This window comes from Muscardinus avellanarius, assembly GCF_963383645.1.
Source record: "Muscardinus avellanarius genome assembly, chromosome: 1".
Classification (NCBI taxonomy): domain Eukaryota; kingdom Metazoa; phylum Chordata; class Mammalia; order Rodentia; family Gliridae; genus Muscardinus; species Muscardinus avellanarius.
Genome location: NC_137786.1, coordinates 165,706,543 through 165,720,582, shown reverse-complemented (window position 1 = coordinate 165,720,582; position 14,040 = coordinate 165,706,543). Strand labels below are relative to the sequence as shown.

General features: G+C 35.6%; 1 protein-coding gene across 4 annotated transcripts in view; it reads right to left on the bottom strand.

Moving 5' to 3' along the window:
* Positions 1-254: 254 nt before the first annotated feature.
* PICALM (phosphatidylinositol binding clathrin assembly protein) overlaps positions 255-14,040 on the bottom strand; it is a gene marked incomplete at both ends in the record, with an annotated part of 106,847 nt that continues 93,061 nt past the window's right edge. For all 4 annotated transcript variants that reach the window (XM_080703222.1, XM_080703223.1, XM_080703225.1 and 1 more), the window contains 2 exons: positions 255-347; positions 13,141-13,245. In XM_080703222.1, coding sequence (XP_080559348.1) covers positions 255-347; positions 13,141-13,245 — 198 coding nt within the window. The remainder of the gene's footprint in view (positions 348-13,140; positions 13,246-14,040) is intronic.

Sequence of the window (14,040 nt, the reverse complement as noted above, 5' to 3'; positions counted from 1 at the left end):
CTATATGTAAGATGGTCCTTTGATTTCAAACGTTCTAATTATATGAAAGATATTTTCAAATGTTGTTTCTTTTTATGTCCTATTTTGACTCGTTTTTATTCTTAATCTAAAGAATAGAGGCGGCGGCAGAGGAGATGCAGAGGGAACCTAAAGTCCTTAATAAAGAAAGAGTGAACTGTGCTAAATGATTGGTAATTTCTTTTTAAGTATGTAAGCCCCCATTTCCCCCAACAAGCAGCAATACCTAAATTGATTTATAAGAAATCCTCCAAAGAGAGCTCTGCAAAAGGGTCCTTTCCTGAAGCTCTGTGAGGACTGTGACTGGAGGGGCTGGATGCTGCCGACAGCTGGGGGAAAAGAAGACAGAGACAGGGAAAGAAAAAAAGATCTCAGAATGACAGAACATGAAAGCAGAAAATGTAATGAAAGAAGAAGTGGTTTTATTTTGTCACCTTTAATACACATAAAGGTAGCCTCTGTAGAAAATGGAATCATTAAACAAAAGTTTTAGTCACATGTCAATTTAAAGGTATCTAATGGCATGTGTTTTTCAGAAAACAAATTCATGCTTCTGAAAAAAGGAATAGGCTTTTACCCCAAAAGGTGGATACAAGCTGACCTATGGCAAACACTTTTAATGTGTGGGAGGGTAGGCGCTGAGGAAATGGGTGCACCATTTTTTGTGTGTGCATATGCATGCATGGCTGTGCTTAAACTGAGTGAAGAAGGCTTCCTATGTCCAGGTCTCCTGACCTCAGTCCACACCCAACATATACAGCTGCCACATTCTTTCCTTCCTTCTTTATAAGAAATGCAAATCCTGCAGACAATTTTCACATTTTTTTTACATGGAGGTGTCTCCTGCCTGTTTATGGGAACAAGCTGCATTTGATGCATACACTGTAGAGGTGAAAGGGCTCTCAAACTCACCTATTCTAAATGTCCACATACTGCACTGAATAAGGCAAACACTGTAGATCACTAATCCTGCTTCCTATTTGAATATATTTGCTTTATTCTTAGAATCTATTTCTAACCTCTACTTTGAATATAAGGTGGGGGAGACCATGAACTTAGTAACATATCTTTAGTATTCTCCCAAAGAAAGTTTAAAAAACCCCAGATATTAATTTTCACACATATATCTTTCAGCAAGCTGACTTACAAGTATTTTAAAGCCAACATAAGCCATTTAATCTAGAACAAACTTTTAATTCTTTTTCTCCCTCTCTATAGGCTAGCAGAGAATGCAGAGAGCTGTAATGAAATGAGCTGATTTTAGAGATGTTCAATTGAACATTAAAGCTAAGTTTACCAAATGAAAGTTTAAATTCCTGTTTCCAACATTTAGATCCTATAATAAAGAATTTCAAGCTGCTGGTCTAAAATGATCTCCTTTCTATTTATTTAAGAAACACATTATGAAGAATGAGTATCCAATGAGTTTCTAGAAATATCATTAGCATAATATAACTTGTGCTGAACAGAGATCAATTTATAGGCTAAGAAATCACTGTAATTATAATGGATTAGAATCATTTTTCTAATCCATTTCTTCAGAAATAAATGTTCAAAGAAAATGAGAAAAATGATAGAGTCACAGGTAGGAAACAAGGTAGTATATCTGGGCTTGAAGTATCATCCATGAAGGAACAGATTCAAGTGTAACTTTCTTGGAAAGATGCCCCTACCCACTTTCACCCAAACACGGATGACTATTCAGAAGCAGAAAATTTTCAAGTAATCATCAGTCACTGAGCCTGAGGACGAGATTCACACTTATCTCTATTACTGAGTTTCTGGGTTTCTCACTAAAGCACATTTTCTTTTGCTTCAAGTTAAAGCAACAACAAATCCTGCTCATTACAAACAGGCTACATCCAAAATCATAAGTCTTCTACAAGAGCTTCACACTAAAATGTTTTAACATATTCTCCTGAGACTAGCAGTTTGAAGACCCAGTAGCCCCACCAAAAAAAAAAAAAAAAAAAAAAATGTTCCTGAAGAATACAGACAAAGGAGACACTATTATTTTCTTCGATATGTGAGCATGCTGCTAGAGAGAAGTCCAAAGAAGCTTACAATGTTAAAGAGGATCAGTTTTCCTTCGTACAGAAAGTTCTGATTTTTCACTAAAACTTCTACTTGTCTCTTAAAAGCTGATAAGATAGAGAGACAACACACACATGCATGTTTTTTTCATCTATAAATACTTAGACAAATTAAAACATAATTGATGACACCAAAGAGAAGACTTAATATATGTGGAATAAGTGTCTTCATCATTAATATCCATCTGAAGCAGATGAAACCATAGCCCAAACTGGTTTGGCTGCTGCACAAATTCAAGGAATGGGATATCCAGCAGCCTTAATCATCTGGTTCCACTCCTTCCCAGCACCAGTACCAAAGAATAGCTATGCCATGTATTGGTGAGAACGTAAGACAGCTCAAAATAGAGAAGGAAAGAAAGCACACTGTCCATATTGCTGCTTGAGAAAAGTAGAAAGGAAAAAAAAAAAAAAAAAAAAAAAAAAAGACCACAATGGTGCAATGGGATCCTATATGACTAAGAAAAAAATCGGAAAGTAACCTGACCACAGTTGACCTTCCTTTACTTATTATTTTCCTAGTAAACTAAAAAACATGCTATAAGGCTGCTAAAGAACATAAAAAGGCAAAGTTAAAGTACTCAAGAAGGAGAGAAGGGGAAAAAACTAACAATATTCATTATAAAAATCACCAAATTTTACAAGTCAATGTAAGACAAATCGATCATAATGCATCATCCTAGTCAATTTGAAATCCTACTACAAATCACAATCACCAGAAATCCATAACAAATAAAACAAATAAAATACCACTACCAACAATAACAAAACCAAACAAACCTTTGGGTAAAGGCATTTATTTCAAATATTCTCCATCCCAAATTTCCACAGACTTTAAAAATTTAGTATAGCTATCACTTAGTTCAAATCAAAGTGACCTGTATCACAACTAGAGATGTATCTTAAACAATGTGATTAGTCTTACTGCTCTAATATAAACATACTTAGTCTTCTTTTCTCATTTTTAGGAAAATACTAATATTCAGAAGTAATTGCTGGTACTAACTCAGTTAAATTCCATTACTCTAATCAACCTTTAAGATATATGTTGAAATTCAAAAATGTATATTCCAATATTAGCAAAACTCTTGTTTTTTGCCTTCAGAGCATTATAGAATGTTTAATAAAGATAATACAGAAATTATAAATTAGTTTCATACCTAAAGAAACATTAAAAACAATTCCATTTATAAAAATGTTATATTTATATATTTCATTCTGTCCTATTTAACACCAAAGGAAAAAATATCAGGTTAGAACAAGAAACTAGTAGCAGTTTCAGAAAGTTTGGCTAGTCCAATCAAAAGCTTAGAGAGAACAGAAAAGACTAGATATTTAGGGGACATTTTCTAATATATCATTGGCTCTCTACTAAAATTCTTAAGCAACTTTGCCACATCTTTACATTTAAATTCTCAGTCAAGCAAAAACCTGGATAGCAAATAGCAATTCTGTCGAGATTCATTTTGTCTTCATTGAAGAAACAAAGGCAACATCTCAAGAAAGAAATGGGTGCAGTTCTTTTTCCTAGAATGACTAAACAGGGTTTTGTAGAATGATGCAACTGAATCTAATCCTGGCTCTCTTTTAGAGGTTAGAACACCTAAAACAAACACTCTTATCTCTTTTTATGGCTGTCTTGAGAATTAAATGATGAGTACACAACACATTGCCTAGCATAAACATGAGTTCAATCTTTCCTAGCATCTACCATCAAATGTTCACCTATACCATAATTAGCCCAGCTCAAAAGTTCCTCCACCGTGCTCTCAGCACTCTGTCTCTGTCTCTTTTTTTTTTTTTTTTTTTTTGGTGGTACTGGGGATGGAACCCTTCTACCTCCTGGCTACACTTCCAGACCTATTTTATATTTTATTTGGAAAAAGGGTCTCTTAAGCCAGCAACGCTGGCTTCGAACCTGAGTGATCCTCCTGTCTCTGCCTCCCAAGCGTGGGGATTACAAGTGTGTGTCACCACACCCTGCTCTCTACCTCTTAATAAGGGCTTTCACTATCCATCAGTCAGCTGTATTTCCAAATTACACTCACCTATAGGGTCTTCGAGTTCAAGCAACACATTTGACCTGTTTCTTGCTCAGCAATTAGCAGTGACACATATTATAAGCATTCTAAAATGGGTGGAATTAAAATGCTTTTCAGTGATTAGTTCTGTATAAAAATTACCTTCAACATGGAATATAAGATGAAATTAGGCATTGTAATCCCAGTACATAAAAGGCTGAGAAGGAGGATCACAGATTTATGGCCAGCGTTAGCTACATAGGCCCTCAGAAACTTAATGAGACCCTGTTTCAAAATAAAGAATAAAAACTAGGGCTAGGGGTGTAGCTTGGAGGTAGCATGCCCCTGGGTTCTATCCCCAGTACTACCAAAAAAAAAAAAAAAAAAAAAAAAAAGAACAAATGAATGGACAAATAAAAGAAATAAGAGCTTCTCTCTTTAATTTTAAAATTTAATAATTTAAATATTCCTATTTTTCCCCCGGTACTGGGGATGGAACTCAGGGGCATTTTACCTCCGAACTACATACACCCCCAACCCTATTATTTTATTCTTTATTTTGAAAAAGGGTCTCACTGAGTTACAAGGGGCCTCACTAAGTAGTAGCTGAGGCTGGCTGCAAACCATGATCCTCCTAGCTCAGCCTCCCAAATACTGGGATTACTAGCATGTGCCACCACGCCTGGGTAAATATTCCTATTTTTAAGTATGGCATGGTGACACACACCTGTAATCCCAGTACTTAGGAGGCTGAGACAGGAAGATTTCAAGGTTGGAGTTAGAGGATCTCACTCCTTGCCTCAGCAAGTAGTGAGATTCTCATCAACCTAGTGAGAAAAACCCTGTTTCAAAATAAAATAGTATTGGAAAGGGTAGGAGCTCAGAGATAGAATGCCCCTGGGTTCAATCCCCAGTACCGACCCCTAACCCCGACAAACAAAGGAAATAGAACCTTTAAAATTGTTTAGGTCATAAGTCTCCACCCTCAAGAACTGGCCATCTCATTAGTGGTTTACCCTTCTTGAGTGCTCTCTTTTGGCTCTTCCACTGCATGATGCCTTTGCAATGTTATGATGTAGCAAGAAAGCCTTCACCAGAAGCTGGCACCTTGATAATGGACTTCTCAGTCATAAAGTGAATCATAATACTGAACTATTGATTATATATAATCCAGAAAATTCACAACATATAAAAGAAAAGTGTATTGTAATAAATTACAAGTAGGAAGTGAGAACAGTTCAAGGAACAGAAACAATTTCCATAATAGAAAAACTCTGTTAAAATTTTCTTCTAAAACAGTGTTTCCTTAGAAAATTATTATTAAAATTAAATAAAACCCCATAATCCTAATTTTATTATTTGTGGTATTGGTGATGGAACCTAGGGGCATTCTACCTCCAAGCTACACCCCCAGCTCTATTTTTTATTCTTTATTTTTGAAACAGAATCTCACTGAGTTGCAAAGGGCCTCACTAAGTAGCTGAGGCTGTCCTCGAACCGCGATCCTCCTATCTCAGGTTTCTAAATGCTAGGATTACAAATGTGCACCACAACACCCGGCTCCTGAATTAATTTTAAATATTTTCAATTTGATCCTTATAGAAACCTATAAAGTACATAAAAGTATTATCTCAACTTTACAGTTACCCAATTTGTCCTGAAACACATGGTTATTAAGGACAACCTGGGACTGTTGAATTGTATACCCTTTTCCCTAAAAAAGACATGTTGAAGTCCTAACCCTCTACCTTTAACTAACCTCATTTGGAAATAAGGTCTTTGTAGATGCAATAAAATTAGGATGAGGTCATTAGGGTGATCCCTAATCCAATGACTGGTGTCCTTATGAGAGGTCACGTGACGGTGGAGACACACAAAATCCCATTTAGCAGAGGCAGGGATTAAAGTGCTGTAGCTGCAAATCAAAGGGCTGAAGCTACCAAAGGCTACAAGAGGAGACAAAGACAGATCCTCCTCTGAGAGGATACAGAGCATGGCCCTGACAACAGCTGCATTTCACACAGGAAGCCTCTGGCACTGAAGGCAAATGAATACATTTCTCTTATTTTAAGCCAGTAAAAGTTTGTGATACTTTGTTATGGCAGGCCTAGGAGAAGAGTACAAACAAATGAATACATTTCTCTTATTTTAAGCCAGTAAATTTGTGATACTTTGTTATGGCAGGCCTAGGAGAAGAGTACAAACTCTAATGCAGATTTGCTGACTCTGAGTCTTGTGCCTTTTTTTTTCCTTTCTAAAATCTAATACTCCTATCAATTTCTCTTTAGCTAAAATTTAACTTACAGGAAAAAGTTGAAGTGAGAGGTTTTATTTGTATATCTGTTTTTTAGTGTGGTGTTAGGGGACAGACTCACAGCCTTGTGCATGTTAGGCAAGTGCTGAACTGCTGAGCTACAACCCCAGTCACAAAATAATTTTTCAAAAGGGACTTCTCTAGGAAACATTAGAAGTCAATACATTACTATATGTTTACTATATACACTGGGCTGTATATGGTCACTGATGTTCATTATGAAGATTTCAGTCACCCAAGATTTTAAGAACACTTTTATCCTCAGCAAAAATGCAATAAGGCCTTATTATACAGAGGTCAGCTGATTGAGACTCCTAACACTTTAGGTATGACTGTTGCGGGTGCACATCGTTTTTTCACCTATGGCACTAAATCTCAATTCCCAAATCGAGTCTTCATTCACGGTAGTGGCTCTCATAGTATTAGACAAGGATGAATGACCACAATACACTGCTGGAAAGGAAAAGGCCAATTTCACAGAAATCCCAAAGATAGAGGCACCAACATCCACAATTAACATACCAAGAAAGTTAGAACAATAAAAACAAAACTAAGCCTAAAAGCAAAGAGCTATTGCTTCTTACATACAAGAAAGTCATTTAAAAGGCCATTTTTATATGTAAGACTTCAATTATTCCAATATCCAAAGCCAACAGTACCCCTATTTAGAAGGGTAAAAAAAACACAACAAAGCCATTGTTTCCTTTTAGAAATTTAACTGATGTCAGACTTACTTAAAATGGGCTATTGCAAACAAGAAAAGAGCAGCTATTTTGCATCTTTGGCCATACCTTCCCCTAAACAATACTGGTAATCCTTCATATAAAATCCTAAATACAACCAAGAAACCAATGGAACTTTTAATATGTTTTTTAAATTAAATATCCATATTGAACATGCTATAATTTTCATATTGCTTTTGGGAAAACAGCAGACAGATATAGGGTCAATGTGAATCTCTCATGTAAAGCAGTGGTTACATGGTAAGTACAATAACATTCCCTACTCTTGAAGAGTTTCAACAGTATTGAAAACAGCCTTACCGACATGCAAGGAGTTATTTCATATCACTGAAACTAAGTTAACTGTCTTCATTCTTAGTAATTTAATAGCTGCATATTAAAAATGAATATAATGCACCAATAAAAAAAATTTTAAAAACGTGAGCCCATCAAATAATATTATTTCCAACTATGAAGGTATCACTAACCATCTGACTAGCATGTACAGGGGGAAGGGGCAGTGGAATGGGGCTAGGACAGAACTACACCAAGAGATGTTATGTGTACAATGTATGACTTTGGATCGCATTATGATGCATAACCATATTGCCCCAATGAAATTCTAAAGAAAAATTGTAAGGTCATAAATTTGCTGTATTTCTAAATGTTTACATTAAAATGTTCAGAATATAAAATAAAATAAAAAAAGAAAATGTGGAATGAGTTTACAAACTAGTGGTCAACAATGAACATTCCAATTTATTAAAAAACACCAGTAAATTTACATAAAGCATCAGAAAAAGAAGGTAGAAGAGTCCCTATTCTTCCCAGGTTAACAGACAGACACATTAAGTAGCCTGTAACAAGCAACCACATTCTGAGTAATACTGTGGGAAAGCACAGAATAAAGAAAAAATAAATAAAAACTACAGGGACCTACTATGTTCCATGTAGTTAAATATCTAAAAAGATGCATTAATATAGAACATTGTCTTTTATTTATTTAATGTATTTTTTTTGAGACAGGATCTGTAAATTGTCCAGGCTTACCTCAAACTACATACTTCCTGTCTAAGCCGTCTGAATGACTGTGATTATTGGCATGTGCCATGGTGCCCAACATGAATATATTTTTTAAAAAACAGCTACAATATTAGAAACAGAAGAATATAATATCCCTTTTTAAGCAATTAAGAAACAAATGGAAATACACACAGATACATACTGAATAATGAGCCAGCACATGCACAGTAAAATACAAAACTGGGACATGGGGCTGGTGGCAGATATTGTATTTAGTATGCATGAAGCCCCAGGTTCAATTCTCAGGACCAAAAGAGAGAGGGGAGACGGAGACACACACACACACACACACACACACACACACACACACACACACACACACATTCATACCGGACGTGGTGGTGCACACTTGTAATCCCCGCACTTGGGAGGCTGAGACAGGAGGACCATGCAGGTTCGAAGCCAGCCTTGCTGGTTTAAGAGACCCTGTTTCCAAATAAAATTATAAAATAGGTCTGGGAGTGTAGCCCATAGAAGGTCCTTGGGTTCCATCCCCAGTACCACCAAAAAAAAAAAAAAGAAAGAAAAGAAGAAAAAAAAAGAAAGAAAGAAAAAAAAATAATTCACTTAAAAATGTTAGTGTGATTACAACTAGCACTTAATAATCAATATTTGTTCTTAGTCAATTCATCAATCCAATGAATTGGCTAAGAACCAGTAAACATTAAGGCAAAATTCTTAAAACTTCAACTACCTTGAAGATGAATGGCTTAATTTTAAAATTACTAAAATATTCAATCATGCAATCAAAAGTATCTTCATTTCTGGGGTGAGTCAGCTAATATTTTAGATTATATTAACTGTTAGCCAATATATCAAACCAACGTTGAACATTGCCTTAAGTTATTACAATGGTTCTAATTATATAAAAGAAGAGATTAAAGAGGAGCAGTGTAAGTTACATGATGAAAAAGTAAGTTTTCATCAAGATTTAGTCAACAAATATGTCCCCAAACTATTACAGGTCAGGCACTATACTAGAAACTGGAAACACAAAAGTAAACAGGGTATACAGAAGCCTACTTTCAGGAAATTTACTATCAGAGAGTCTCTTGCTAGACTGTCAGGGTAGTCATAAGGTCATAAGAAAACATAATGCAAGATAAGGAAAAAGAATTCTGAATCTCCTAAAAACTCAAAAGGGACATTAGATGACCAAAAGACAGGCAGAGTAAATCCACTTTATGGCAGATGAAGAGTTTTTGGAAAAAACAAAGAGCCTAAGTACTACTGGATACTTACTGAAAACTAAAAGGTGGCATGGGGATGAAAGCAGCTGAACACTGTTCATTCAGCATTACCCTTACAAACAGATTTCCAAGAGGTAGTTTTAAGGTGAAGGGAAAGCTGAGGGGATGTCATAAATGTTCAATTAAATTTAGATTCACCTCATTAAATTTTTGAGTATGGAGATACGACACTATAAATTCTGCCTATAGAAGATTATACCAATATCCATACACGGGATTAAATCAGATATGTAAAGAACATGGGAGACTTGCAAAATGAGCATGAATAAAGAGGTTCTGACCTGGGCGAAGCAAGAAGAGTAGATTTAATTAACAGCGGAAGAAAAATAAGTATATTTCTGAGAGCAAATATATAGAGAAAAAAGAGGAAAAGGAATTAAGAGCAAAGTTTAAAAATTTAAGATTGTGACTTTCAAATGATGCAAAACATTTATATGAGGAGACCAAACTTCTGTCTTATTTTCTCTTTTTGTAGTTTTCGATTTGCTTCCTACATGTGATTTTCAATCAGTAATATTTAGAGTTAAGTACTCATTTTTAAACTAGAAACTTATTAGCCTAATGTTCTCAATTACTTTTCTTCTGGCATAAAGTGATTAGGAGAAGGCATTTTAATCACAGTTTCTTTTCATGCACAGGGAAATTCTGGCACTTTTTCAGTATTTCAGGAAAAAGGTTATATGGGTTTTAGAAGGCAATGGGATATAAAACCTGGGTTAAGAGCAATGTTGGGGGAAACTCTCTAAAGCGCATGATATATTTAAACAAACATATCAAAGTCAATCACTAACCAAGCACGGGAAGGCGCGATGGGGAGGGAATGGAGCGGGAATTGGGGGGGGGGGGTGGGAGCAATGTTGGAAAACCAGAAATTTTAATTAATTATTGGTGCTGGAAGTTGAATCCAGAAGCATTCTACCTGTGAGCTACACCCCTAGCTCAATTTTATTTTTTATTTTGAAACAGAGCCTAAGTTGCTAAAGGATCTCACTAAATTGCTGAGGTTGGCCTCAAACCTGTACTCCTACTCTCAGCCTCCTAAGTATTGGGATTATAAGTGTGTACCACCATGCCTAGCTATCCAGCAGTTATTTTTTTTATTTTTTGTTTCTTTGTGTGGTACTGGGGGCTGAACCCAGGGGCATTCTACCTCCAAGCTATACCCCCCAGACCTATTTTTTATTCTTAATTTTGAAATAGGGTGTCACTACGTTGTGGAGGGCCTCACTAAGTAGCTGAGGCTGGCCTTGAACCTGAGATCCTCCTGTCTCAGCCTCCCAAACTAGGATTACAAGCCTGCACCACCATGCCCGGTAAGTTATCTTTTTATTTAAGGTACATTTTTACTATTTTTTTAAGCAAAATTTTTAAAAAAGCAAATCTCATATCTCATATACAATATTTGAAGGTCAAAGGTATTATCTAAAATTATAGAAGGCTTTTTATTAGTACATTTTAATTATACAGAATAATGGTGTTCATTGTGGCATATTCATACATGCATATAGTATACTTTAAATATATGTTTCCCCATTACCCTCCTTCACTCTCTGTTCCTCCCTGATATCCTTTGTCTTCTCTAATACTTTCCATGGGATTTTCATGTTGTATTTTTTCTCTAGATTCCACAGATGAGAAAAAAATTCAGTATTTGTCATTTGTGTGGAGGTAGGGGTGGGGGAAGGAGGTACTAGGGATTGAACCCAGGAACATTCTGCCTCTGAGCTATACCTATTTATTTTTTGAAACACGGTCTCATTAAGTTGCAGCAATTGGTGACTGTCTAGAAACCTGCAATCTCTTATCTTAGGCTCCCAAATACTAGGATTTGCAGGTGCTCCACTATGCCTGGTCAATACTTCTCTAGGTTTGGTTCATTTCACTTAACATTATCTCTAGTTTCATCCATGTTTCCTGTAACATGATTTTGTTATTCTTTATGAATAATATGCCAGAGAGGATGCGCTTGACAACTACAGTAGCTAACATGCAGACTGTATAAAAGTGGTTTATAATCCAACAAGAAAATCCAAGGAATCGACAGTGTCTTATTGCTAGTAAAGATGATAAGAGCTCTTTTAATAGCCATAAGGGCTCCAGGCCCACAAGTAGAGGCAGTGTGGTTAAAATGAGCACTGACTGAAGAATCAAGGACACAGGAAAATAAGATGCATTTCACCACATGGTTAGTTGAAGAACCTTTCCAAGTCTCAGTCTCCTTCATCTATGAAACATGATGGCAATAGTAGACCTACCTACCTTCTATGTTATTTTGAGTATCAGGTTAAAGTCAAAATTAAAATTTAAGTTAGCATTTCAAGACAAGATGTAGAATGACTTCAGAGTTTACATCAGAGAAAATTTTCTATAATCAGAGTTCCTAGGAAGTCCAGAGCTCTGGACCATAGTTTCTTAAAAAATAATAATAATAATAATGTATTTGAAGCTAAAAGTATAGCTAATAGGAGGAAAAGTCATTGTAATATGGATGGGGGGAAGGAGAGGCATGTGCGCAAATTTATAAATTGCAAGGATTTTATATCTGAGAACTAAATTCACTACCCATTCCCAGTCAACAGAGATGTTAATTGTCAAATAATTTCATATAAAAGGCTAAAATAAAAGAACCTCCAAGGTTTCATTAGTCTACAAAATACAGAGAGACTACATTTGAACTAGATCAGTATTAATTAAGTTTAACAATGTGACACCTATGTTTGGGCAAATGTATAGTGTGTGTATGAAAGTAGAAAAGAGCTCATTCAAATGTTTTCAAATAAGCATCACACACAACAGTCATGGATCCATTGGCATGAGAAACCATTTGGGAAATAAAAAAGTGATTTAACAACTGAATATAATAAACTATTTCTAACTATTAAATAGTAATGAGCAGAACTACAGATACAGAATGATAAGCGATCCTATCACTTCATAATGAACTCAAAAGTAAAAAAGGAATTTCCTATCTCTTCTCAGAATAACAGGTACAAGCTTTAAAAAATTTCTAATTCCTTTAACACTAACAATAATAAGATAAAAAATAAAGAGTGAATATTATGGTGAATTTTCAGGAATCCATAAAGCCCTAGAAACATTTGAACAGGAAAGTTTCTCATTAAAAAAAAAAAAATGGTCAGCATGGTATTTCAAGTCCTTCTGTCCCCCACTTTTTTTCATATACAATCCTTAGTGACAGAAAGCTATCTAATAAAAAAAAATGCAAGACTTTTTGGAGACTCACCAAGAGGCTTACAAATATCCCAAAGGATGTTCTGTTGTAACCTTTCAAGCCATCAGCCAAGGAACTGACACTCTTATTTAATAGTTTCAAGAGCTCACAAAGGACAGCATGCCAGAATCATGAAAAAAAAGCAGATTCCTTAACCTCAAAAAACCATCTCTGGATCCACCAACTATCAGTTATCAAGAATTTTCCATTTCCAATATTTGTAATCCACTTTCCCTTTCCCTCCAAATCAACAATCCTTAAAACTTTTACATGAGAAAAATACTAAGTAACATTCATACTACAGGGAGGAAATGCTAGCAACTAAAGTTCTATGAAAGGATTCTTTAGTATTATATAGCCCATTCAAATTAAGTAGACTGCCAACAGTTACAGGTAGAATGCAATACCTGTGCTCCTGATACAGGGCCAAAGGGGTTTGGTGGTCTCATAACAGGCTGGCTGTATATTAAGGTTGGTTGTGTCATTACAGGTACACTTCCCATTTGAGGAGGCTATAAAACAAAAGAATATCAAGTTAAGCATCCTGGATTCACATCTTCCTTACTATAACTATGTAAACAAAAAGGATAAAAGGAATCAAAGGTATCAAAACCTTTGATTTGATTGAAAGGAGCAATTCTTCTGAATGCAAATAAGAATAACAGCTACAAGTGATAACAGTATTTTTGGGGGAGGTGGAAAGTCTTCAGCATGCTCATTTTACAAAAGTGGTAAGGAAGCTTTTTTCTATTCAGTGAGTTGCAAAACTTAAAATTTTACTATAGTGCTACCGAAAAAAATTTAAACCCCAAACTCCCACAATTTCCAGATTTGACAGATTTATAGAAAAATCTTTAGGTTCTGTGTATTAACTGCTAAAACATTTCAAAGCAAACATTGCCTTTGTATGTCAAATCAAGTTGGTTTATTATTGTTGTTTAGTGGCCTCTGAACTATACATCCAGCCCTATTTTTTAAATTTTAAAATGGTCTCATGAAGTTGTGGAGGCCTTCACTAAGTTGCTGAAGTTGGCTGCAAACTTGTGATCCTTTGTCTCAACCTCCCAAGGATTACAGGCATGTACTACCATGCCAGGCTATTAAATCAAGTTTTTGTTTGTTTTGTTTGTGGTGCTGGGGACTGAACCCAGAGACATTCTACCTCCAAGCTATACACCCAGCCCTATTTTATTTTTTATTTTTAATCAGGGTCTCACTAAGTTGCTGAGGCTGGCTTTGAACCTGTGATCTTCCTGTCTCAGCTTCCCAAGTACTAGGATTACAGGTATGTGCTACCATGCCCAGCT